Below are 23,200 nucleotides of genomic sequence, written 5' to 3'. Positions count from 1 at the left end.
AAAGACCCTTTTAGTCCAACTCCCTGCAATGAACAGGGACATCCACAGCAAGATCAGGATGCTCAGAGCTTGGTCCAGCTTCACCTGGATGTCTCCAGGTGCAGAGTTGTCTCCACAGGTGGCTTGTCAACTACCTCTCTGGACAAGCTGTTCCAGGGCCTCACCACACTTACTGTAAAAAATGTCTTCCTTACGTTCAATCTAAATCTCCCCTCTTTTAGTTTAAATCATTTCCCCATATCCCATCACCACAGACTTTGATAGTCCGTCCCCTTCCTCCTCATACCCCTTCCCTCCCCCCCTTTAGATACTGAAAGTTTGCTATCAGGTTTCCCAAGAGACCAAGCTATCTAATGGACTTCTCCTCAGCCAAGTGCGCATTATGTTCAAACCTTTTATATCAAAACAAAATCAGAAGCTGTAAGTGAACTATTTCCGTACTTCTTTATAAACTTTGCAAGCTGATCACTGAAAGAGACCACAATCTACTTTTAAGACTTGCAAGTATTACTCAGCAGTTCCTATTCTTTTCACTTTTCATCCAACACCACTGTGGGGCTACTACCTGCATCTCCCCAGCTGCCCTTCCCAGACAGATCAAACACACTGTGGCCAGTAGGAGAGGACCTTTACATGTCACTGTTATCAGCGATCCATCTATCACCCGCGCACCACACAGCACTGGTGAAAGGCACTACTGCCTGCAGTGCTTACAGGCTGTTACCACATTTTCACTCCAGTCTGCTGCTCCATTCCTCTCCTCTCACAGGCCTGTGATCTGTCAGTGCGCGCTACATACACCCCTCAGCCTGCCTGCAGGGCCACAGCCGCAGCTCAGGTTGCTGCAAGCCCCAGGCTGCCCCGCTCCGAGGGCACCAAATACAGGATCCAGAGCAAGCGAAGGCCGGAGCCGGTGCTCTCCGAGCACAGTCCCTCCTTGCCCAGCCCGCTGAACTGCCCTCGGGGCCCAGCGGGAGTACTCTCAGCCACGCACACGACTCACAAATCAACCATCTCCCAGTAGCAGCAGAAACTCCCCTCTAACAGCGACTGGGCTTCTACGGCTCGGCACGGGCAACGTCCCGCCTCCCGCCCTCTTCCATTGGCTCTTCGGCTTCACCCTTTGTCGCTCAATTTGCTCTCTGGCCTGTCAGTCAATCACCTCCGCGGCGCGATTGCTACCCTGGTAGCCGTCATCTCTGTGCCCGAAGGTACTTCCTGTGCGACCGCTCTAGGTGCTTAGCCGTGGCATCTGTCGCCTATGCCGCCGCCTCTCTAGCTGTGGGAGCCGGCTCTGTGACCCAGGCAGGACGGGGTCCGTGGAGGCAGCCGAGTGGCGGTCCCGTGGGGCCTCCGTCCGTGCGAGGCGGGAGGCAGAGCCGCAGAGGCCGTGCGGCCCGGGCCCCGCGGCGCAGGTCAGTCGGGGCGCGGGACGAGGTGAGCGGGGCCGTGGCGGCGCGGGTCCTGCTAACCGCCTGGCTCTTGGGCCGTGCGAGCTCAGGGCCGCGGGCCTGCTGGGGTCAGCTCCAGGCCCTTTTTGTAAACGCTTTGTTTCTTGTTATGGCCTTTCTGGGCTTTGCAGTTCCGTGAGTCCCACTGGTGTTCTTTCCCTGCTGCCTGCTATCTGCGCAAGGAGGCTGTGAGTCTTCCAGCAAGGCCGAAATGTAAGGTTAGAGAGGAAGGAGCCTTAAAACACGTTCTGTAGAGAGGACAACACGTTGAATTTTGGCAGAGGTGGTTTTTCATATGAATTGTTATGTTGATGTCAGTTGAAATTGCAAAACATTTATAGAAAACTTTCCTGTACCTATGATACGCCTCAGTTCAAGGCTGTTCTTTGCTGGGGATGATAGTAAATCTTTTCCACTTTAAGTCTTGTGCAGCTTCTAGTGTTTAGCTGCCAACCAATGGCTTCTCCCAAAACTAAAGCAGGTTTACTCTGAATGGCCAAGTTATTTTGGCAGGGAGGTGAATTCCAGTTCATGATACAGTTACTGCTGTGAACCAGAGGACTGTATATTTCCTTCCATCCAGATTTCTTGTATCGTCATCTGACTGCTGGCAGGAGAGAACAGTTCACCGGGGTCAAAGGTTGAAGTATGGCCCACTAATGTTGTAAAAACTGATTCCAGTAAAATAAAGTAAAACAAATACATAAATATTTTGCAAGTTATTGAATTCTTGTCTAACTTTTTGGAGCCATTATTAATGTGCAGTTGAGCAGCAGTTCCCAATAAACTTAATTCTAAGACTATTACTGTTCTCATTCTTTTTTCAGAGGTATTCTATCACTGCTTTCTTCTACAAATATTTTTTCTCTGTATGTCTTGGTTTCATCTGAACAATTTTTCATCTTCTGCAGGGTGTTATCATCACTAGTTTAATGAATGGATTAGCAGGAAAACAGCTGAGAAAAGCATCATTGCTGGGATATGAGTTAGAATAGAAAGAAACTATTGAACAGTTCACACCTCTGAATTCTCCTGTTTAAATCTGTTCATGGGGCATGAAGTCATCAATTTCAGTTATTTGATCTGGAGTGGGGCGGATAACTTCACACCTATGGGATCTATAAATGAAATCTCTAGAAGACTTCTTCCATATTTTTGTAAAAGTGGAATAGACCACTAAGACATAATGTCAAGTGTATTGGAGGGATTTGACACTTACACTTTGGTGTCATGGAAATCGATGACTGTCGTTATTAGAACACCTGCTTTGACAGCTAATTCTCATATAGGAATACTATTTGGAATTAATAAGCCATATTATCCGCATATCCTGTTTTTGGAGAGAGTATTTCACCACTTAGATCTATACTGATGTTTGTGTATGGTGTTTTGCATGGCATATTTTGCCACAAATAGGCTAGTTCAGAGTAAATCCAATTTCTGAAAAGAACTTATCCTTCCAATATCTGACTATCTTATATGTTATAGTAATGCATTGAAAATAATATTTTTATTGCTGAAAGTTGTTAGATCATCTACCTGTGCAAATCCATTATTAAGAAAACGTCATTGTCATTACTTGTATTTCTCATAGCGTTTTAATAGTTTGTGCATTTTTGAACTTAGTTAAGAAAAGTTTAATCTCTCAGATAATGGACCTTTAAATGCTATGTAAGTGCTTTCACCGATTAAAGGACTGTCAGGTAATGTGAATGATATGCCCCATTTAATGTTGGGGGATTAATGAGGATTAAACTAGCTATACCAAACAAGAATTTAAGGATTCAAACTCTTATCAATGAAGTAAAACTGATTCAATTTCATTGTGTAAGGAGAACAATTTATTTACATATAATTATTTATAAATGCAAATAATCATTAATGGCTATGTTTACTGGTAAACTGTAATGTAAGTTAGATTCATTATTAGATTAATATGTGTAGATAAAATGATCTGATTTGCTAGATTCACTTTCAGCTATTGAGCATTCTAAAAATTCTAAATGGAGCAAAATCAACTAGTCTGGTAAAATAACTTTGCTTTTTTAGTGTCTGACTTTCTTTTTCATTCCAAACTGAATGTTTTTTGAGCAAGGAGAGTGTTGTTTGTGAAGGAATTTTTTGTTGTTTGCTTGAGAGCTGTGTGCTTTTCCTTTTGGACATATATATATAGATTTTTTCCCTCTGAGACTGTGGATGTCACTTCTTTTGTTATCGAAGGAAGTGACTCACAGATAAGCTTTGATACTTGCTGTGATTCAGGATGTGTAGGAAGCAAATGTTCCTTTGATAGACTAAATAAAACTCAATTAAAACTTGCAAGCAAGTTTTAATATATTGATAATATATAAAGACTTCCTTAGACACTGTGTAGAATGGAATGGAAAAGGTAATTTTATACTCCTGAAGATTTTTGACACTGTTACTAATCTGCACACCTCCATTTGTGGTTTTGACATCAAATGCTGTGGTGCAAGTCAAGAAAGACATTTGATCTTCTCCAGTGTTTTATCTCGTATAGTCTTTTATAGTGACAGTTCTGAAAACTGCTGTAGATTCCAGCAACTCATAGAACAATTGGGAAGGAAAGAATGAAGCAAGTTTGACTACAGAATATCAATATAATATGTCTTTATAGCAATCAACATAGATTATATATATATATTGTAAAATCAATAAGGATGCAGATAATTGAGGGACAAGGAATGATGTCTGAATTCAATATTAACATGTATCCTGTTGTAGTAATCTAACACATGGTATTTCAGAAGTGAAGTTGGAGGGAGAAGATGAGGAGCTGCCTAAAGGAAAACTAGTCAGCCAAACTATGGACAAATCATTCAGCACTGTTAGACCATGATGTAAACACCTTATTACCAATGTTTTGGTTTTTTTTGTCTGTGTTGGTTTTAATGACCTGCATTTTTCTGGCGTTGCTTTTTTTTTTTTTTTTTTAAATTCCATAGCATTGCATTTGAATTTTCTAGGATTATTTACTGAGATCAGAAATAAAGATCTTAAATCTGTCTAACACTGGTAAAATTTAGGCATAAATGCAGCTTCATTAAATTAGCTTGTAAACATGATTTGTTCTAAGAATCAGAAACAGACAAACATGAGTAATAACAAAGAAATGTTTTTCAAATATTGTGAACTTGTTCTGTATTAACTCTGTAACTGACGAATAAGATGTATTCTGTTACATTATCTTTAGTATGTGATTTCTAAAACTTGTTTGATATTTAGTGATTTTTGGAGAGATGTTTTCTTTAGTCTTTGAGTCTTTGATTGAGATTCTGTGGATAATACATTTCTAATGAGGTAGTTCAGCATGTTTGTTTGTCCCAGTTCAGCTTGCATCACTTTTGAGTTATCTGCTCCTTGGTAGAAAGCAATGCAATCTTGTTCTTATTCAGTTAGTTACTGATGCTAGTGCCTGCTTTCTCTGAGAGCGTGGTTTAAGACTTGTTTAAGTATTATTGAGTATTAGTAAGCAAGCTTACGACACTGAACTTTGGGAGATCAAACTTTAGACTGTTCAGAGATCTGCTTGTATGAGCCCCATGTGATAAGGCACTGTAGGAGTCCAGGAAAGCAGAGTGTTGTTCAAGGACCATGTCCTTAAAGCACAAGAGAGGTCCATCGTAATGAATAGGATATCAGGCAAAAAAGCCAGCAGTCCTACGTGGATGAATGAAGGGCTCCTGGCAAAACACACAAAAAAATAAGGCAGTATACTGACGGTGGAGGCAGGGACAGAAGAAGTATAGAGGCATTGTCTGAGCATGCAGAGATGCAGTTTGTAAATTCAAAGGCTGCCTGGAGTTGAATTTGGTAAGGGAAGCCAAAAGTCACAGGCTTCTATATTGGTGGCAGAAAAGAACAGGAAAATTGTGAGCCTTCTGCTGAATGAGGTAGAAACCCTGGTGACGTATCACATGGAAAAGGTTGAGGTACAGGGAGGTGTGTGCCCTTGGCAGAAGAGCAAGGATCAAGTCAGAAGATTTGAGCAAACTAAGATACCCCTGAGTGCTGAGAGACCTGGCTAATGTCACTGTGAAGCTACTCCCAATTATCTGAAGGATCATGGTAACTGGAGAAGTACCTGAGGAGAGGAATAAGGCTTATGTCGCTCTTGTTTTCAAGAAGGAGCCAGGTAACTGCAGACTCACCAGCCTCACTTTGATCCCTGGGAGGGTAGAACACAAATCCTGGAAACTATTTTCAGACATATAAAAGTCAATAAGGTGATCAGGACTAGTCAGCATAGATTCTCTAAGTGGGACAAAGTCATGCATGACAAACCTGATAACTTCCTATGATAAGTTTCTAAGAGAGGGAAGAACACCAGTTACAGTCTGTCTAGCCTTCAGTAGGGTTTCTGATGCTGTCTCCCATAATGCCATCATTGAAAATCTGTTCATATGTAGGCTTGTTGAGCAGACAGGGAGGTGGATTGAAAACTGGCTGAACAGCCAGGCTAAGAGGATGGTGAGCAGTGGTGCAAACTCTGGTAAGCAGTTAGTAGATAACTAGGGTTTAATACTGTGTTTTCTCCTATTTAACACTTTCATTAACAATCTAGGTGATTAAACAGTGGACCTTCTGTAATTTTGCATATGATACCAAACTGGGAGGTATGGTAGATATACCACATGGCTGAGCTGCCATTCAGAGTGATGTTGACAGGCTAGAAAAATGACCTGGAAGGAACCTCATCAGTTCAACAGAGTGCAGTTCTAATTTTTGAGAGGAGATAATTTTGTGCATGAATGTATGATGGCCAACTGTCTGGAAAGCAGCTTTGCAGAAAAGGACCTGGAGATCTTGTTGAACACAAGGCAACAATATGGTCTTGCCATGAAGGTATTATAAAGATATCCTAGGTTGAATTAAGAGGAGTGTTAGCAATTGAGGGAGGTGGTCAAGGTTGAGCATCTTTTCAGTCTCCTCAACACTGGTAAGGCCAGACCTGGAGTGTTTTGTCCCCTTGGCTCCTCAGTAGAAGAAAGATGGGGAGCTCCTACTGAGTGGAGGGCTACAAGTTCAGTTAAGGGACTGGATCATTTCACATTCAAGGAAAGGTTGAGAGAGCTAGGACTTGTAAACCTGGAGGGGAAAAGGTTTAGGATGAAACTCATGGGTGCATATGTATATCTGCGATGCAGATGCAAAGAGAGCAGAGCCAGGCTCTTCTCAGTAGTGCCCCTGGACAGGACAAGAGGCAGTGGGCACAAGCTGCAACATGGAAATTTGCCTCTGAACTTGAGGGAGGCACTTGAGTACTGTGTGGATGGTGGAGCACTTGTGCAGATTGCCCAGAATTGCTGTGAAGTTCTCTTCTTTGGAGATATTCAAAAGCTGAATGAAAAAGGTCCTGGGCATCCTGCTCTAGATGTCCTGTTGCGTTGGACATTGCAAGTTTGAAATAAACACGCTGATCCCTTTCTACTTTCCCCTATTATCACATGCATTTTCTTTAAATAAATTAATAAAAAAAAAGCAATTCGGAGTTTTTGTGGTGTTTAGCTTGCAGTAAATACACAGACAGTATTTGTCAAGCCACTTGTGGAATTTTGCAGAATTACTTTAAGAAATTCAGAGGGGGAAGTCACATTTTATTACTTCAAAATAACATAAAAAAACCTCCTTTCCAGTAAGCCTCGAAAGAGGTACCTTTTTTGCTTAGATCACTCAACTCCATCCTGTAGGTTCTGTGAAGTGTATGTTGTTCCTACACATTATACGCTTAGTTCTGTACAAAAGCACTTATATATGTATGTAATTAGCTGATGTTCATTTGGCCAGTTAAAATCAGTCTTTCTCTAGAAAATGTTAATGTATATTTCCCCCTAACAGTGATTGTTTTCTAAATGTGAACTTTCCAGGCACAGGATCTGAGTTCACAAATTCTTTTAGGACATAGCAAGAGTGGCTTTAAAATTTCAGTGACTTCACATCCATTGTGTTTATATCACAGTCTGCCTGGGAAAAACCTGTCTAAAAATGTTCCCTCTGCCACTGCTTATCTCCACAGTCTCAATGTCTGCTAATATTGGCTGTGGAATTGGGAAAGAAATAATCCAAGTCCAAATTCTAAGAAAACTTGAAAAATACATTCAAAGATAATATTATTTAAAACCAGAGTTATTAATTCTATCAGCAGAAGAGTAGACAGGAGATATCACAGTAGGGGGTTGGCATAGAGAAAGGGACTTTTCCTGGAAAGGAAATTAACAGCCAGCCATGACTCTGTGGGGCACTACTAAAGTATGAATCGGAATCCATGCCGGAATTGGAGAAAGACTGCAGAATATCAGAGGTGATTGCATAGTAAGGAAGTTGCTATCCTTCCAAACTCACAATATGTATGTGCAGCCCTACTAGTGGATTCTAAAATGCTAATGAAGTTACAGGATTGAAGAATGTGTGGTAAAAGCGTATCAGTCTTCTCATTTGTGCTTAAAGTTACTGCAATTACTAAGTAATAAAACTGTCAAGATTTGGGGACAGTGAGCACTTCTAATTTTCCCAACATCTGTATTAGTCACTGTGTATGCCAAACATTTCAAACTACAGTCATATCAGGGAGGTAAGAGTTGGGAGGAATTGTATAGTTTTCCTTATGTAGAGTAGCCTCTCACCTGCAAGCCTGCATGAATACAACATCTGACTTGTATAACTAATTATTTTGTTTTAATTCTCTTAAGACAGAAAAAAAAAAAAAATCTGATTTACAGTATTTTTATGTTATCTTTGCATATTCAACAAATCTGGTTTGTAGACTAAAAGAGCATTTCTATTAGTCATATTGGTTTGTTTCTTTTTTTATCTCACAGTGGACTAGTAGCAGATGTAAATATGATGCTGAGATTCAGAGGCAGCCAGTCTTGTGGTTACCCGTTTATTTCCTGACCCCCATGCTTTTCTTACATATACTGAACAGGTCTCACTGGATGCTGTGCTCACCTGTTTGTGTACCAAATGTGGAGAAAAACAAATTGAAACAGGTTTGTTTTCTGCTACTTTAACATACTAGAACAGTTCAGCATGTTCTAGTTCAGAATGTTGGTGCTAGTCTATTAGAAAAGGTGACAATACCTAGTTGAATGAAAATGGGGCAGAGTGACTTAGCTTTTAGAAATCACATCATCTTTCTTTTCAGTAGGACTAGAGTTTAAAAAAATGATACGCAATTGTCAGATAAAATGCTGTTCTTTATCCTTCCAAATTAATAGTTCTTGATTATAGCTAGATCCAATTAATTGTGTTGTGCTGTATAAGACCAAAACTTACAACTAACAGTGTACTGACTTATTTTTCAATTAATGAAGGACCTTGGCTTTACAATAGTGTAAATATGTTATGGTTTAGTTTTATATGCAGTATTCCTTTTAGTACAGATGTGGACAAAGGTTAATTATAAGTTAACTACACATTACTGATTTTACCATCTCATCTAGTACATATTTCCAGTAAAAGGTTGAAGGACATTGTGTTTTTGCTGTGCAGTATGTGGATTGACATTGCTACACTTTCATACCACTAAATATTCATAACAGTGCAGTTTGTTTGCATATGTACATAAAAAGCAAGGAAAATGAAATAAAATGGGAGCAGTGACTGTGTATGCAAAAAATGAGGCTAAAGTATGTTTCATGCAAAATTTCAGGGTTCTGTTGCCTGTATTAAATTTGTATCTCAGTATGTAGAACAGGCATTGTTTCTGAATCCCTTCTGTGCATCTTCTCAGTCTTCATCCTGGCATTTCCATAACTGTTTGGTGATCCATCCATACAGATCAGAGAGGTAGAAGCAGAACAGAAACACAGCAGATCTGTGAAACAGGAATTTAAGCTAGGTAACACTTTTTCTTTTTTTTTAAATAGTATCAAATGGAAGAAAGGCAAGGAGGCTGTAAAAAAGATGCATTAAATTGGCATTAGCACTGTGCATGATAAATTAGACTCTGTGAGATCCAGAGCCTTTACAATAGCGAGAAAGAAATAGTACGTAATTCAGTACACATAAGGTCAGCTTTTCAGGTAAGTAACAGTAACCAGCACATGAAGACTTATGGCCATAATTGCCCACAGTGTGCTAACAACCATTTGTCCGTATTCTCTGAACCAATCTGAAAAGGAGTTGCATACCTTTCGTACAGTGATTTGTTTTACCTATATAACACAAAGTATGGCACATCCTTCCATCCTTTTCACTTTTACACATGCAGTACATTAGAGACTTTCATTTATCTGTCCTTATAACAGAACCTGGTATTCTCATCATAAACAAAATCTCTTAAAACACAAGGATCTCCCTGTCATCTGCTGATGTGATCATCAGAATTACTTTTGTAACACAAGTGATTCTTTCCAGTAATACTTTTTGATACTGGTTTGGTTAGAGATGTTGCCCTTTCATTGCATGGGGCTGTTCCTTTCTAGTTAACCATCATAGCTGCAGCTCTGTCAAATGCTACAACTGAACCCTCCTGATTTATCAGCACTAAACACAAGGTATGTTTCCAGACAATTATTGTTACCTGCTGCTATTTCAGAAGAAAGAGCATCGATACTGCATAATGGGTATATATATTGGCTATCTGCCTTACTGTTCAAGATCTTGTTTTGTTTTGTTTTGTTTTTGAAGCTTTTTTTCCTTTTTTTAAAGCCTCCAATTGTCATGAAGCTTATTTGTCAAGCTTTTGAGTTTTTTTAATCATCAAATTAATTGAAAGCAGAAGCAGATAACTTTAATTTAGTACAGCGGGGAATGGGAATTTATACATGGAACTGATACATCCATGTACAGATGAGTTTGCAATTTGACATACTAAGGAAATAGATGACAAAGAAGAGGAAATAAGATGGGGGAAGTAAATGAAATGGGATATGAGATAAAGAATAGGAACAGAGTATATGACTTGTTACATGCTTGTCTTCTTATTTATCCTATTAAATTAAAAATAGTGCCATATACAAAAAGTTGGAAAGCTGATGTTATCTATGCTCATTATGTTTCAGGAAGTGCAAATGTACTGTGAACTTTTATTCCCTTAAATGCAACATCACAGACTTTGTAAGGTAATAGCTTAAATATTAGTTGTGCGGTAATTAGAAACTCTGATTTAATTTGATTTAGTTCTTTGCATTTAAGGTATTTTAAGAGTGCTTGACTGATTGAAGATTTTTCTCCAGTCCATGGGAGCTCTTAGCATTCAATATATCTTTAACGCTGGCCAATATATTCTCAGTTGCTAGCATTCATTGAGAGAATGTTTTGCACTGATACAACATTTTCAGTTTCCATCAAACACTGACAGAAATGACTGATGTACAGTTTGTAGAAGTGCAGCACTTTCCTACTGCTCTTCATTACTATTGTATCAATTCCAGGTCTTCTGAACTGGTTTTGATTTTGTAACTTGAAGCCTTAATATTTTGGCTCTGTCAGGTTGTTTATGGAAAGATAAGTCAATGAGCTATCGCTGTGTTTTCTTGGTGTCTCCAGGCATTCATCAGTTGTTAATTGTATTCCATTTTATGAAAACTGAATTTACTGAGTTAAAGTTGGAATGGCAACCTACAATTTGAATGTATTTTTGTCTTGTGCTCAGTCTTCTGACACTAAATGTTACTGTTGTGGTTTAATGCTGGTAGGCAGCTAAGCACCACACATGCTCTCATCCCTCTTCCTCAGCAGGACTGGGACAAGGGAAGAAAATGAGTAGGATGAAAACTTGAATGCTTCACATAAAAGTAGCTTAATACATACAGTATTTAAGAAGAAAAAAAAGATGGTCACACATGGATTCAAAAGGGCAAAAAGTGTTGTTGACTTCCCATCAGCAAGCGAAGTTAAGTCATTTTCAGGGAAGCAGGGCCTCACTGTGTGTAGCAGTTGCTTCAGAAGACAAACGCCTTTGTAATGAATGTCTTCCTTTCTCTTTCTATGTGGCCTCCCCAACCCCCCCACTTTTACTTTTGGGCATGATGTCAGTACAGTATTGGGTTATCCTTTTGGTCAGTCTAGTCTGACTGCATCCCCTTCCAGCCTCTTGCCCACCCCCTGTCTACTGACCTTTGTGGGATATTGGAGAGACAGTTGATGCTGTGCCAGTGCTGCTCAACAAAGCCAAAGTATTGGTGCAATATCAACATTTTAGCTCCAAATGCAAAGCACAGCATTGTATAAGCTGCTGTGTGGAAAGTGAACTCCATCCCAACCAGACCCAGTACAGTAGCATTCTGGGATTTGTTACTAGTTGCTTGCTGAAACTCCTTAGTTTAAAACAAACAAACAAACAAACAAACAAACAAAAAAAAAAAACTCTGTGGGAGGGATTCATTCAGTCTTTACTCATAAAAGTAGTTCTGATTCTCAAGAATATCAGAAATAAATAATTGCAGTGTATAGTTGATTTTTCAATTAGCACTAATAGTTATTCCAAATAATCAGTTCTTCACAAAATGACAGCTATTTGGCTGAAGTACATAGAAATCCAAACAGTACTGTAAATCAGTCTCTTGTAAGGTTGTTTTAAGTACTGATGTGGTATGGTACTGATAAGAACTTTGTTCAGAGGATTCTTCTTTCTGCATTTGGAGAGAAAGAAATGAGAATTAATGAAAAAACATGAGATTTTGAGCAACTGAGGTCTAGGTTTTGTGTTTTATTATAAGAGCTGATGTTAAGGAACATTTTGTAAGGAAATGCATACATATAGTTTGACTTCTCATTTTAATCTAAAGTTTATTGATTTCAGGCTGACATCTAAACCATCCTCTGCTATTGACACAATGTCAGAAATGTTCCATTTGGCACTTAGAATTAAAAAAACAGAATTTTTTAGAACACTGGAGAAGCTAGTAAGTGAGCATCTATTTTAGGCTCATCTCTGACATAAAAGGAAGAATTGCTTGCAAATGGAAAAGTAGAAGGGAATTTTCTGTGGAAGTGACTATAAAATGTTAGATTCATTATGAGAAGTTTAGGGGAAAAAAAGTCTCAGCAATTGCAAAGCTCTTTATGGCAGTCTTTGGACTCTAGAATAAGACTGTCAAGGCTAATAAGTCTGTTAAAGTGCATGTTCCGTCTTTTCTTAATGTTGAGATAGTATTTCAGTTTATAAACCAAAATAAATGTTAACGAGATGTTATGTAATAGAAATTTTTTTAGTGGCCTGGAAATCAAAGATTTTTGTTAGCAAAATTAATGCTACAGGGATGTATGTAAAGAAATAGCATAAGAAAGTAAAAGTAAAAATAAAATAAATGAGAAAATAAATGTTTAATTATTAAGCACTAGGAAAAGAATCAATTAAAGGGTTCAACAAGTCTTAAGAAAAGCCGTGGAGAAATAAGTCCATTACCTCGGTCTGTTACTTGATAAGAAATTAGACCAAATAACAGATTTCTGAAGTTACATATTGTGGCCAGCTGCTCCATAAGTTAGTTCTAGACAGGAAGTAAGAGTGGAATGAAAGCATAGGAAGGGTGGCGTACGGAGTGTTAATATAGATGTGCTCAGGTGCTAAATCTTAATAAAATTCATCATAGTATGATTAAGGAATTAAGCACTCCTGTTTTTATTTATTTATTTAATGTCTCAGAGGGTGAAAATAGCCAGTGAAGTGACAGAGATTCTCTGTGTCTTTGTTTCTCTATTCTTTTATTATGAGAGTTACTGAAGCTGTTAGTTTCAATTCCAAATTAAGATTCAGGAACAGATATTTTAGCAACTAATTTGTTTCTAAAAGTACTCAGAAGAGAAACTGTAAAACAACCAGTATGGTTTGACATGACCTATTGATGAGGAATCTCAATCTTCATCGCATAGGAAGGATGACAAACTTAGTAAGGGAAAAACTTTTAGTGCTTGCTTTCAATTTTATTTTTAATTTTTTTTTACTCACATAAGCAAACTGGGGAATCATTAGGTGGTGATATTATCAGCATCAAGTTGGAAAATTACCTTTACAGGGTAATTATCTATCCTGTCAAGATGAAAAGGCATTAATGAGATGGATGATTGAAGAGAACACATACTTACAAAAGTAACTTATGTTACAAAGTTGGAGAGGGATTGAAAGTTTTTCTTTTTTTTTTGTTTTCTTTTTTTTTTTTTTTCTTCTTTGAACATAAGGTCTAAATCCAAAATACTCCTGGTGAATTAGAGAGAATCTCTGAAGTCAACGAGATGAAATGCAATGCAGGCGAGTTTGAAGCACTGCATATAAAAGAAAAACTCAGATACATGAATATAAATCAGGAAATAATTACTCAGTGAAATGACAGAAAAGGATCTGAAGATACTGTAGACCTGAATTTACATACGAGCTAAGCTGCTGGGGGGAAAAAAAAAATTATTCTGGAGAATAATACCAGACGTTGTAGGAAATAGAATACTGTCTAGTTTGGCAAGTCTGCTCTATGTAGTTGGTCCTCTCACTACTTTTTCCTCATGAGAAAAAGAAGGCAAACTGGAAGTTATTCTCCATCGTTGTTATGCTTTTCTTCTGTGAAATGAAAACCATCTCTATTTTTAATAAGAATAATTTATTCAATTTGAGAAAAAAAAAATCACCCTAATAGTGATAATATAAATTACTAGAACAGGCAAGAGAAGTTCTGACTTGTGCTTTCTCTGTAGTTAAACATCTGTCTAAGGTATTAATGAGTCCCCATCTATGCAGAGTTACAATTAGGCAGTTCTTTCTGATCCCATTTGTCTCTTCACGAGTACAGTGATCGGACTTGATGTTTTGGTTGGACATAAGATAGTATGTAAAATAATTAAATAATGAACTCGTTGAGGTGATGGGGTGATACTTCTTTTATGCTAAATACTGTTTTAAGTTAGAGCAGAAAGGAACAAAGTTGAGTTTTGACAATAAAGTATATTTTTATTTGGCTTCCATAAAAGTGCTTTCTTAAATCATTCTTAAAAAAATACTATGACACCTATGCATATAATGTGTCTGTCTTTTAATTTTTATGCTAGAAAAATGAGGAATGAGATTCCACTAGCACTGAGACAGTAATGTACCCTTTGATTACTCATCCGTAGTGGAATAGCCCTGTGGGGGAAAAAATGGCACTCTAGAGATTACTTGGATTTGTATGTTTCTGCAGGCAAAGTTTACAGACCTGTAAATTTAAATGTAGAATTTTTTGTAGGCATAATACATTGACAAATATGCCTGCTGGTAATACATCTCATACTGATAGTCCCAGAACAAGTCAATAATAATGCTTGTATTGATAGCAGCAATGCAGGGGATGTTACTTGATATTATAGCTAAAATCCATGTTATCTCTTTAATCATAATTACATTAATATTGGCAAGCTGTTGACAATACTCACATTACTATTGATAGATTTCTGTCAATAACATGTTACCAAATAAAATATATTCATTCGTAATTTGTACAATGCTCAATAACAGCATTAATGTATACCAGGAAAAATTCCTGTTTCCTTGGTGATGTACAATTTTTTGCAGTTGTTGTACAGTGTTGCGCTGTACAAGTAGGATTGTTGACAGACAAAAAAATAGGTTATTTAAGAAAGGAAAATTCATATTACTTTTTTTTCAGAGGAGTCAGTGGGGGTTCAAACTTTTAAGCAATACCTGTGATGGTGTAAAATCAAGAAAGTTTTAAGTAGTAATCTTTAGTGCTTTGTCTTAAGAATTAATTAACAAATTAATCACTCACAGGCCTGGTTTGTTTATTTTTTTTGTCTTCACCTAATTTTTGGTTGTTCAATTCTGATCATTTTAGTTATGTGTGATGGCATTATAAACTGAGCGTTGATATTTGTCTCTAGTTATTGAATCTACAGTTCTGAATTTTTAAGTTGCAAATAATTTAAAAATAGACTAAATAATAAAAACAGTAAATCCTGACAAACAGGATTGCACAGGAGGAAAACTAGCATCCTTTTGGTGGTGTGTTAAGCTCAGCACAATATGGAGTTTAAATAAAATGAACTGATGCTTAGAGTCTGTGTTTCTGGTATTATGTCTTAAGACAGAGGACAGATTTCTCATTTATTCATATGGACCAGAATTTGTGAAATCAATACAAAATGAAAAATCTAACGGAATTTTGAGAGGAAGTAAAAAATGAAACGTTTTTTAGTTATTTTATAATTATCATCACTTAAAGAAATGGACAAGATAGATACCAAATAGAATAAAAATTCCCTAGAAAATAGGGAAAAAGACAGAATTCATGCATCTTCTCTGAAATAAATAGTTTATGCTATCCAGATCAGTAGGGCTTTTGAAAATATTTTTCATAGGAGAATACGCATTTTAAATTTTCCCTTTAAATGTTTGTGTTTTTGAAGTAAATAGGTAACGTGTCCTTATAGGTGCAGTAAAATCTTACATCAGTTCAGAAGCAAGTATAGTCTGCAGCACAGTACTTCAGCATGTATGTAACAGTTAGTGTGCTAAAATGGGTTTATGTGTTAAAGGTGCATGGATGTAATCTTTAAGTAACTCATAGGGTCTTGTTAACAGCCATGATCTATGGCAAACTTAGTATGCTTAGCAGCAGTCAGAAAGACTGGGAATTATGTCCAATTTTATTGCCTAAATTGAGAATTCGTGTCTAACTGTTGAAAAAAGTAAGAAAGTTTTCTATATATAGTTCTATTATAAGCATAACTTAAAGCATTTTAAAAGTTTTTTTTTTAATTTCCTGCTTATGTTTCTGCTTGTCATCCTTCCTTTTTCATAGTTTGCATAAAAGTGACTTTGTAGTTGAATAAAAATGCTAGTTGGTAATTCAGGAGCATTAAATGTAACACAAATAGTGTATATACTACTGATTCTAATTTTAGGAAAGGAGACTTGTTGGATTTGGGAAAAATTTGAAGATTGACAAACAGTGGTTGGATCATTGGTTCGAAAGAGGCTTCAATTTTCTGTAAACAAAATCTAGTCCCATTCTAACAGTTAAGCTCATTTGAAGTTATTTCCTTCTATAAAATGTCAGGGACATTAATATGTATGTTGTTCTGAAACTAATGCCTTCTATTTGTTTCCATGGAAACTACAACAGATACAGTGAGCACAATAAGAGTGTGTGATTGAGCGAATTCTCAGTTACACTACCCTGTCTTTCAAAACAGTCACTACTATTTGCTGTACATTTTCATCAGTGGTAAACAGGAGCCTGCATGCAGCACTCAGAAATATCTGCACCAGTGGAGGTTGACCCACTGTCACTGCTGCTGAAGTGCACCACCCACCAGCTCACTGTGCTCACACACACTGTCTGGTCTCCAGAAACATTCAGCAAGTGTCAGTAAATGTCAGCGAGTACCATTTTTTCCACATGAAGGAATTCAGTTACACACCTTTCCTTCATATGGACTTCTTTGTCAGATGCCACTTTGTCAAATGTCTATCTGCTGCCATCTGTCACATGGCAGCAACATCTGAAGGAATATTGGTGGGAAGATCCAACCTCAACTGCCAGACCACCAACACCTGCCTCTGATGTCACTGGCCAACACAGTAAAAGGAGACGCATTACTTCTGGAGCATCCTCCTACATTTACAGTGAGAATCACAAAGCAGTTCAATAGCATGTAGCCCAAACATGGGCTGCATAAGGGGTAGCAAAATATTACAGAGGGGAGGGCACCGTGCAGTGATAACTGCCTCTTGCACCCATCCCGCATGCTCAGTTGAATAGATACCCATGTGCATTACATGTTATGTGCACTTGTGCCACTAGGCGGGTAAAATACAGTGATTACAGACAGTAATATTTTAGACTGTCTTTGCCCATTTAAACATTGTCTTGTGACATATGCAGTCTAGAAGAAATATGCTGAATAGTCATGCTGACAAACTATGATTTTCAGTATCTTTAAAAGCTCACAAAAAGCATAAAATAATTTGTGATGTTTTTAATTAGTTTTGTGATATATATTTGATTAGTGTTTTGCAAATCAAGATCAGATATTCCACAAGTTTAATGTTTTTTGTTGCCCTCATCTTTTAATTAAAAAAAAAAAAAGTAAGATTTGTTACTTATTATATACATTAACTATATTTTATATGTGGCCCAAGACAATTCCTCTTCACTCAGCACAGCCCATGCAAGCCAAAAGGTTGGACACCTATGGTCTTGACAAACTGTTCTAGTACTTAACTGCTCTCATGAAGACAGTTTTTTCCTTATGTCTGGTAAGAATTTCTCATATTGCAAGACATGACCAATTGCCTCTTTTTCTTTCATTGTGCATCTCTCAGAAAGGTTTGACTTAATCTTCTCCGTAACCTTTAGATAGTGAAAGATAACAATTAAATTGCTTTTTTAGCTACCTTATCTTCAAGTTAAACAATCTGAGTTCTTTCAGGCTCTCCTCATATATCATGTAATATCATGATATTAGTGTCTGGACTCTTTTCAGTTTGTTGACATTTCTCTTTTACTGATGATAGAAAAGAGGCAAAACTGGATGCCAGTGTAAAGCCAGCAATGCCAAACAGAGGGGAATAAGCACATCTTTCAGTCTGTCTGCAGTCTACGAGGCATTACTGTTGTAAGTGTGAACTGGTGATTGTTTTCAGCTTGCTCCCTACCAGGATTTGGGGGTCTTTTTTTGCAAAGCAGCCATCCAGTTGATCTGCCTCTGGACTATAGTCATACGTAGGTTTTCATGTGTATTTTGTGATCTGTTGTGCTCCTATGTGTTTTCCTTGAACTTCAGGAGGTTCCTGTTAAGCTATACTGTGTTTACTCAGGTTTCTTTGAATAATCTTGCCACGCTAATGGAAAAAATTCTGCAGTTAGGCTACTTATTTATATTTAATCTACAAAAGAAGTATCTCATAGCACTTGGAGTAGTGGGAGACAACTGGAAAAAATGATTGAGCTGATAGCAAATAGTTTTAGTGGATAATCTATGAGCATAGGAGTTGTTTGATGAGAAGGCTATTTTGAATCCATGTAAGGTTTTGAAGGGGGTTTATATGTGTTGGAAATTGTGTAGAATGAGAATGAGAGTGAGCTGAAATGGTTAGATGAGAATGAAATGCGTAGGAGGGACTGAGGTACAAGAAGTGAAGAAGGTGTTAGATTTCAGGGGCTGCAAATAAATAGCGTGAGACTGAAGGGATAGGTTCTAGAGCAGATGGTCAGAGACTAGGGTTCCTAAAATGGTAGTGAGGTAAGAAATAGAGGGTAATAGGGTTTATAGTCTCTGAGGTTGGACTCACTGAAGAGTTATGGCAAGATGCAGTGAGGACTGGATTGTTCCCATGACCACAAAGTGAAGAAGGTAGTTATTGTGGTGATACTGAATAGCGCTTTCCAAATAAACATCCTATGCATCAGAGCTTATTACAGAAAGGACAAGTGAGTAACTCAGGTTTGGTATATACCTTTATATAGTAGCATGTCAAGGAGGTTGGTGCAGAGCGGGTGGCCTTATGCTAACCAGTCATATTTTGCTTGCTAATGAGGATGGAAGGGTTTAAAGAAATCAAGTGGGCTATCCCATGCTCTACCCAAGTATCCAGTCATAGTTAATTGGAAACCACTGTTGTACCACATACATTAAGAAAAAAGAATTGTATTTCCTGTGAGCTTTGCACAGAATTTTCCTTAGGAACATTACCAGTTGTAGGTCATATTTATATAGGTGTAGGGAAAAAAAAATAATGCAAAAAGTCTTTTATACTGAGTTTTAAAACCTTTGGTGCACCATTTGGGGACAAGGTTATTGGTTTGGGGGACTTTTTTGTATTCTTAGTATCATTCACAGCCTTTCGTATATAGAATCCTGTACAACATCAGTTATTCAAATTATTGTTATAGCAGGTTTTCCTCTTATAAATAGAAATTGAAGCGTCTTCTTTTATACTTTCTTCAGAAGATGGTTGTCTATCTGCTATACAAAGAATCTTCTTTAGAAGCTGAAATATATTGCACACTATCTGAAATACACCCCTTCTCCTAAATCCCTGTTTTATGTAGACAAAAGAAAAAAAAAAAAAAATCAGTTACTTTGCAGTTTTGTGGAGTTGTTATGGAGTATTATGGAGTTGTTAGCTACATTTTAGTCTTGCAATTTATTATTTTTATCCGTAATGCTTGAATAATACCAGTATACATTTGTTGAAATTGCCAGGAAATTTATTATCCAACCATTAGCACAATTCTGCACCTATCAAAGACTCTAGAAAATACATGCTAGTTTCTGTGATATACTGTATGTTAATTTGTGGTTGAATACTGAGTATTTTTTTTAATTGTATATAATGAATGAAGCAAATCACTGCCTTTATTTAGCAAATTTTATCATTTCTGTCTTCCACCCTTATTTTTTGTACGTACAAAATGTACAACTGTACATTTTTTATTTTTTTTTATTTTCTATAAAAATATATCTATTTTTAATATTTGTAAGATTTTACTGTAAGCTGCAACTACTGAAGTATTAGTGGACCAATATTTTCTATCTAACCCTCTGTTCTTTCCTACATAGATTTTAGTCTGTATGCAAATTTTCCCTGTTTTTCCATTAAATATCTTACAGTTTTAGTTTTTTTCTGTTTTAAGGCCCATATGAGTATCATGGTTATGCACATAACTTTTTTACTTTTTTTTTGTTTACACAGTGAAATGTTAAATTTGTAATATTTTGTGAAAATCCGAAGGGGATTACACAGTTCTCTATAACCAAATAAAAATATTACTGTCAATGAGAAATAGTCTCAATGTAAGTTATTTTAAGAGGCAAGTATATGCTATTTGTATAAATCTTGCTGAAAGGACTCATAGTAGTTCCTGATAGTGTATTAATAACTTAGGAGGCATTCTTGTTATTTCATGTGTACTCCTGATTTGTTAAAAACTTTGTTAGCTCTAACAAGAACAAAAATAGGGAGCACTCTGTTATACTAAAATGTATTTGTGTTTATTCCTAGAAAATATTTTTTTGAGAAGAAATGGCATCCAGCATTGGAAATGAAAAGAGTGTGAATCCTGTGCTCAGAATAAGTCAACTTGATGCTCTTGAACTAAACAAAGCCCTGGAACAGCTAGTGTGGTCCCAGTTTACCAGCTGTTTTCATGGATTTAAACCAGGGGTGTTGGCTCATATTGAACCAGAAGTTAAAGCATTTCTGTGGCTTTTACTGTGGAGATTCACCATCTATTCTAAGAATGCAACTGTGGGACAGGCTATTTTGAATATTCAGTACAAGAATAACTTATCTCAGACAGAGAAATACCAACCTCTGAGCAAACACCAGAAGTTATGGTATCTTATTTTCACTGTTGGTGGAAGATGGCTGGAGGAGAGATGTTATGATTTCTTTAGCAATCGCCAACTGCAGTCTGTCAGCAAAATCAAGCAATATATTAACTTTGGAGCTGGAATTCTTAAAATTTGTGGACTTGTAAATTTTCTGATTTTTCTTCAGAAAGGAACATTTGCAACACTTACTGAACGCATTCTAGGAATTAAGTCAGTTTTTTGCAAGCCACAAAGTGTTCGCCAGGTAGGATTTGAATACATGAACAGGGAGCTGTTGTGGCATGGCTTTGCTGAATTTCTCATCTACTTGCTACCACTTATTAATGTACAGAAACTGAAACTCAAAATTTGTTCTTGGTGTTTGCCTATTGCCAATCTTTCTAATAGTGAAAAGACATTAACAGCTCACTACAAGGTGTGTTCGCTGTGTGGGGAATGGCCTACCATGCCACATACCATAGGCTGTTCACATGTTTTTTGTTACTATTGTATTAAAAGTAACTATTTATTTGATATGTATTTTACCTGTCCTAAGTGTGGCTCAGAGGTACACAGTCTTCAGCCACTGAAATATAAAATTGAAATGACAGAATTACATGTCTAATAAGGAGGTTGTTCTGTTCTTGTACTGTACATGAAATATATTAAAGATGAATAGAAAAAAATCAGAAATTACTGTAAACAGCTTGAAAGACAGCTTTGGAAATTCTTTAAGTCTTTTCTGGTGTTATTTTTTTACTGAGTAACAGTGCCAACTTGCATATCTGAAGAAAGGAAAACAAAGGAGTTCACACATTCTTCTACTCTCTCAGACTACTTGATCCCATTTTTGGTACCCCTGTGTTGTCAGTACTCTTCTTAGATCCACGGTCTGGCAAACTACCACTTCCTAAGTTTATGCTATATTCTTCCCTCAAGGGTAGATGAGAAGATACTCAGTCCACTTTGTGGATTTTCTCAGCGTTGTTGTAAAAGTTTCTGCTATTGCCAATGTACCTGTATGGATTTTGTGCAAAGGTCATCCTAGTCACACCTAAAGAATAGTTTTAAATTTGAATATTTAAAATTTGAATTCACAGTGTAATGCACCACTGAAAAAGAGCAAGGTATAAGATGAAGTTTTACATCAAATAATAGCTTTCATCGCATTCAGTCACCATGACAAGGCATAGTTTTTTTTCTAACTTGTAGTTGCTTTCTTATAAATAGATCATTAGCTTCAAGTGATCCATTTGTCAACAGACAAAACATTAACTTGTGCCCACAAGAGATAAAACCATCTCCTGATCAAAGTGCTCCTTCTACATCTTCATGAGGTAACAGAACCCATTTTCTCACCTATGTGTATGCCTTTGATCTTCAGTGATGCACATATGACCACACCCTGCTTTTCCTGTCAAGCTGAGGGATCCAGTCCATCACCTATTGGAACGTGGAAGCTTCCTGTGGTAACCCACATTATACTTAATCAGACACTGTAGGAAAAAAAAAAAAAAAAAAAAAAAAAAAAAAAAAAGTTTAATTACAAGGTGCTGTCTTTGGGACTTGCAATTTTTTCTTTGGTGTGGTCAGGCTAGGTGCCAAACCTCACTAACAGCTATGTACCACACAGAAAATAGATCAAGCCCAGATATGTGTGTGTAGACATACCAAAAAGATAGGTAACTGTTTCTGTTTTGGAGTTAGTATTATTTGTTTTCTCTGTTGGCTTCATGATGTTTTTATTCCCTTTTTAAGGCTTCATCCATTTACTCTCTTTATGTTTGTTTGTTTTTTCAAATTTGCAGTCCTTTCTTAACAGAAATCTTTACCCAGAAGTATGTCATTAATACAAAAACACATTTTGTCCTGCTTTGGCTCTTAGAATTTGTAACTGAAGCAGAATAATGATATTAATAAAAATGCTGGAAAACTCTTCGTATGTTTTGGTTTGATTGAGAATTAACAATTATTCTGTGTTTTTGAAGACGTTTAAATTAAAGGAGTTGCAGAATGCTGATTTCCAGTTTCCACTAACCACCACTCTGTACTCCTTATGCTGTAAAAGAGATCTTGTCTTAAGTAGTGTTATGGAAGACCTGAAAGCAGGAGTTCCAGTGTTCTGCAAAAGAAATTACAGATTTAGTATCTTATTTCTGTATTACCTGGAAATGTCTATTTATTTTTCAATAAACATAAACACTTATGGAGTAGGGTAATTTGGACAAAATGGCAAAAATAAGGTGTTAAGAAAGACAGGGCAAATACAGTCCAAACTGAGGGATATCCTTGTTTGAGACTATAATTACTACTGTTGTCTGGGATGCATCATTCTTAGGAAAGCCAAGTTAGCAAATAAAAGATGCTTCTTAAGAGCAGGTTCTGAAGTTTGCTTTTATTACTATTATTATTTTTTTATCTTAAGACTTATGTTTTGTTTGCGTGGGGCGGTTTTTTGTTTATTTAATTTTTTGAAT

General features: G+C 36.9%; 1 protein-coding gene across 4 annotated transcripts; it reads left to right on the top strand.

Moving 5' to 3' along the window:
- Positions 1-1,149: 1,149 nt before the first annotated feature.
- Positions 1,150-22,661, top strand: PEX2 (peroxisomal biogenesis factor 2). 4 transcript variants are annotated; one of them, XM_003205130.5, is made up of 3 exons: positions 1,150-1,415; positions 8,398-8,461; positions 20,413-22,661. In XM_003205130.5, exon 3 carries the CDS (start codon positions 20,434-20,436, stop codon positions 21,346-21,348), a length of 915 nt encoding a protein of 304 aa, XP_003205178.1. In that variant the 5' UTR covers positions 1,150-1,415; positions 8,398-8,461; positions 20,413-20,433; the 3' UTR covers positions 21,349-22,661. The 4 variants fall into 4 exon arrangements, with proteins under 4 accessions (XP_003205178.1, XP_085077441.1, XP_085077440.1 ...); XM_085221315.1 differs by lacking the exon at positions 8,398-8,461 and having other exon boundaries at positions 1,150-1,437; XM_085221314.1 differs by lacking the exon at positions 8,398-8,461 and having other exon boundaries at positions 1,151-1,415.
- Positions 22,662-23,200: the final 539 nt, after the last annotated feature.

Source organism: Meleagris gallopavo, chromosome 3, assembly GCF_905368555.1.
Source record: "Meleagris gallopavo chromosome 3, MGAL_WU_HG_1.1, whole genome shotgun sequence".
NCBI lineage: Eukaryota > Metazoa > Chordata > Aves > Galliformes > Phasianidae > Meleagris > Meleagris gallopavo.
Note: the sequence above shows the minus strand (reverse complement) of the source record. Positions and strands in the feature narration are given on the sequence as shown.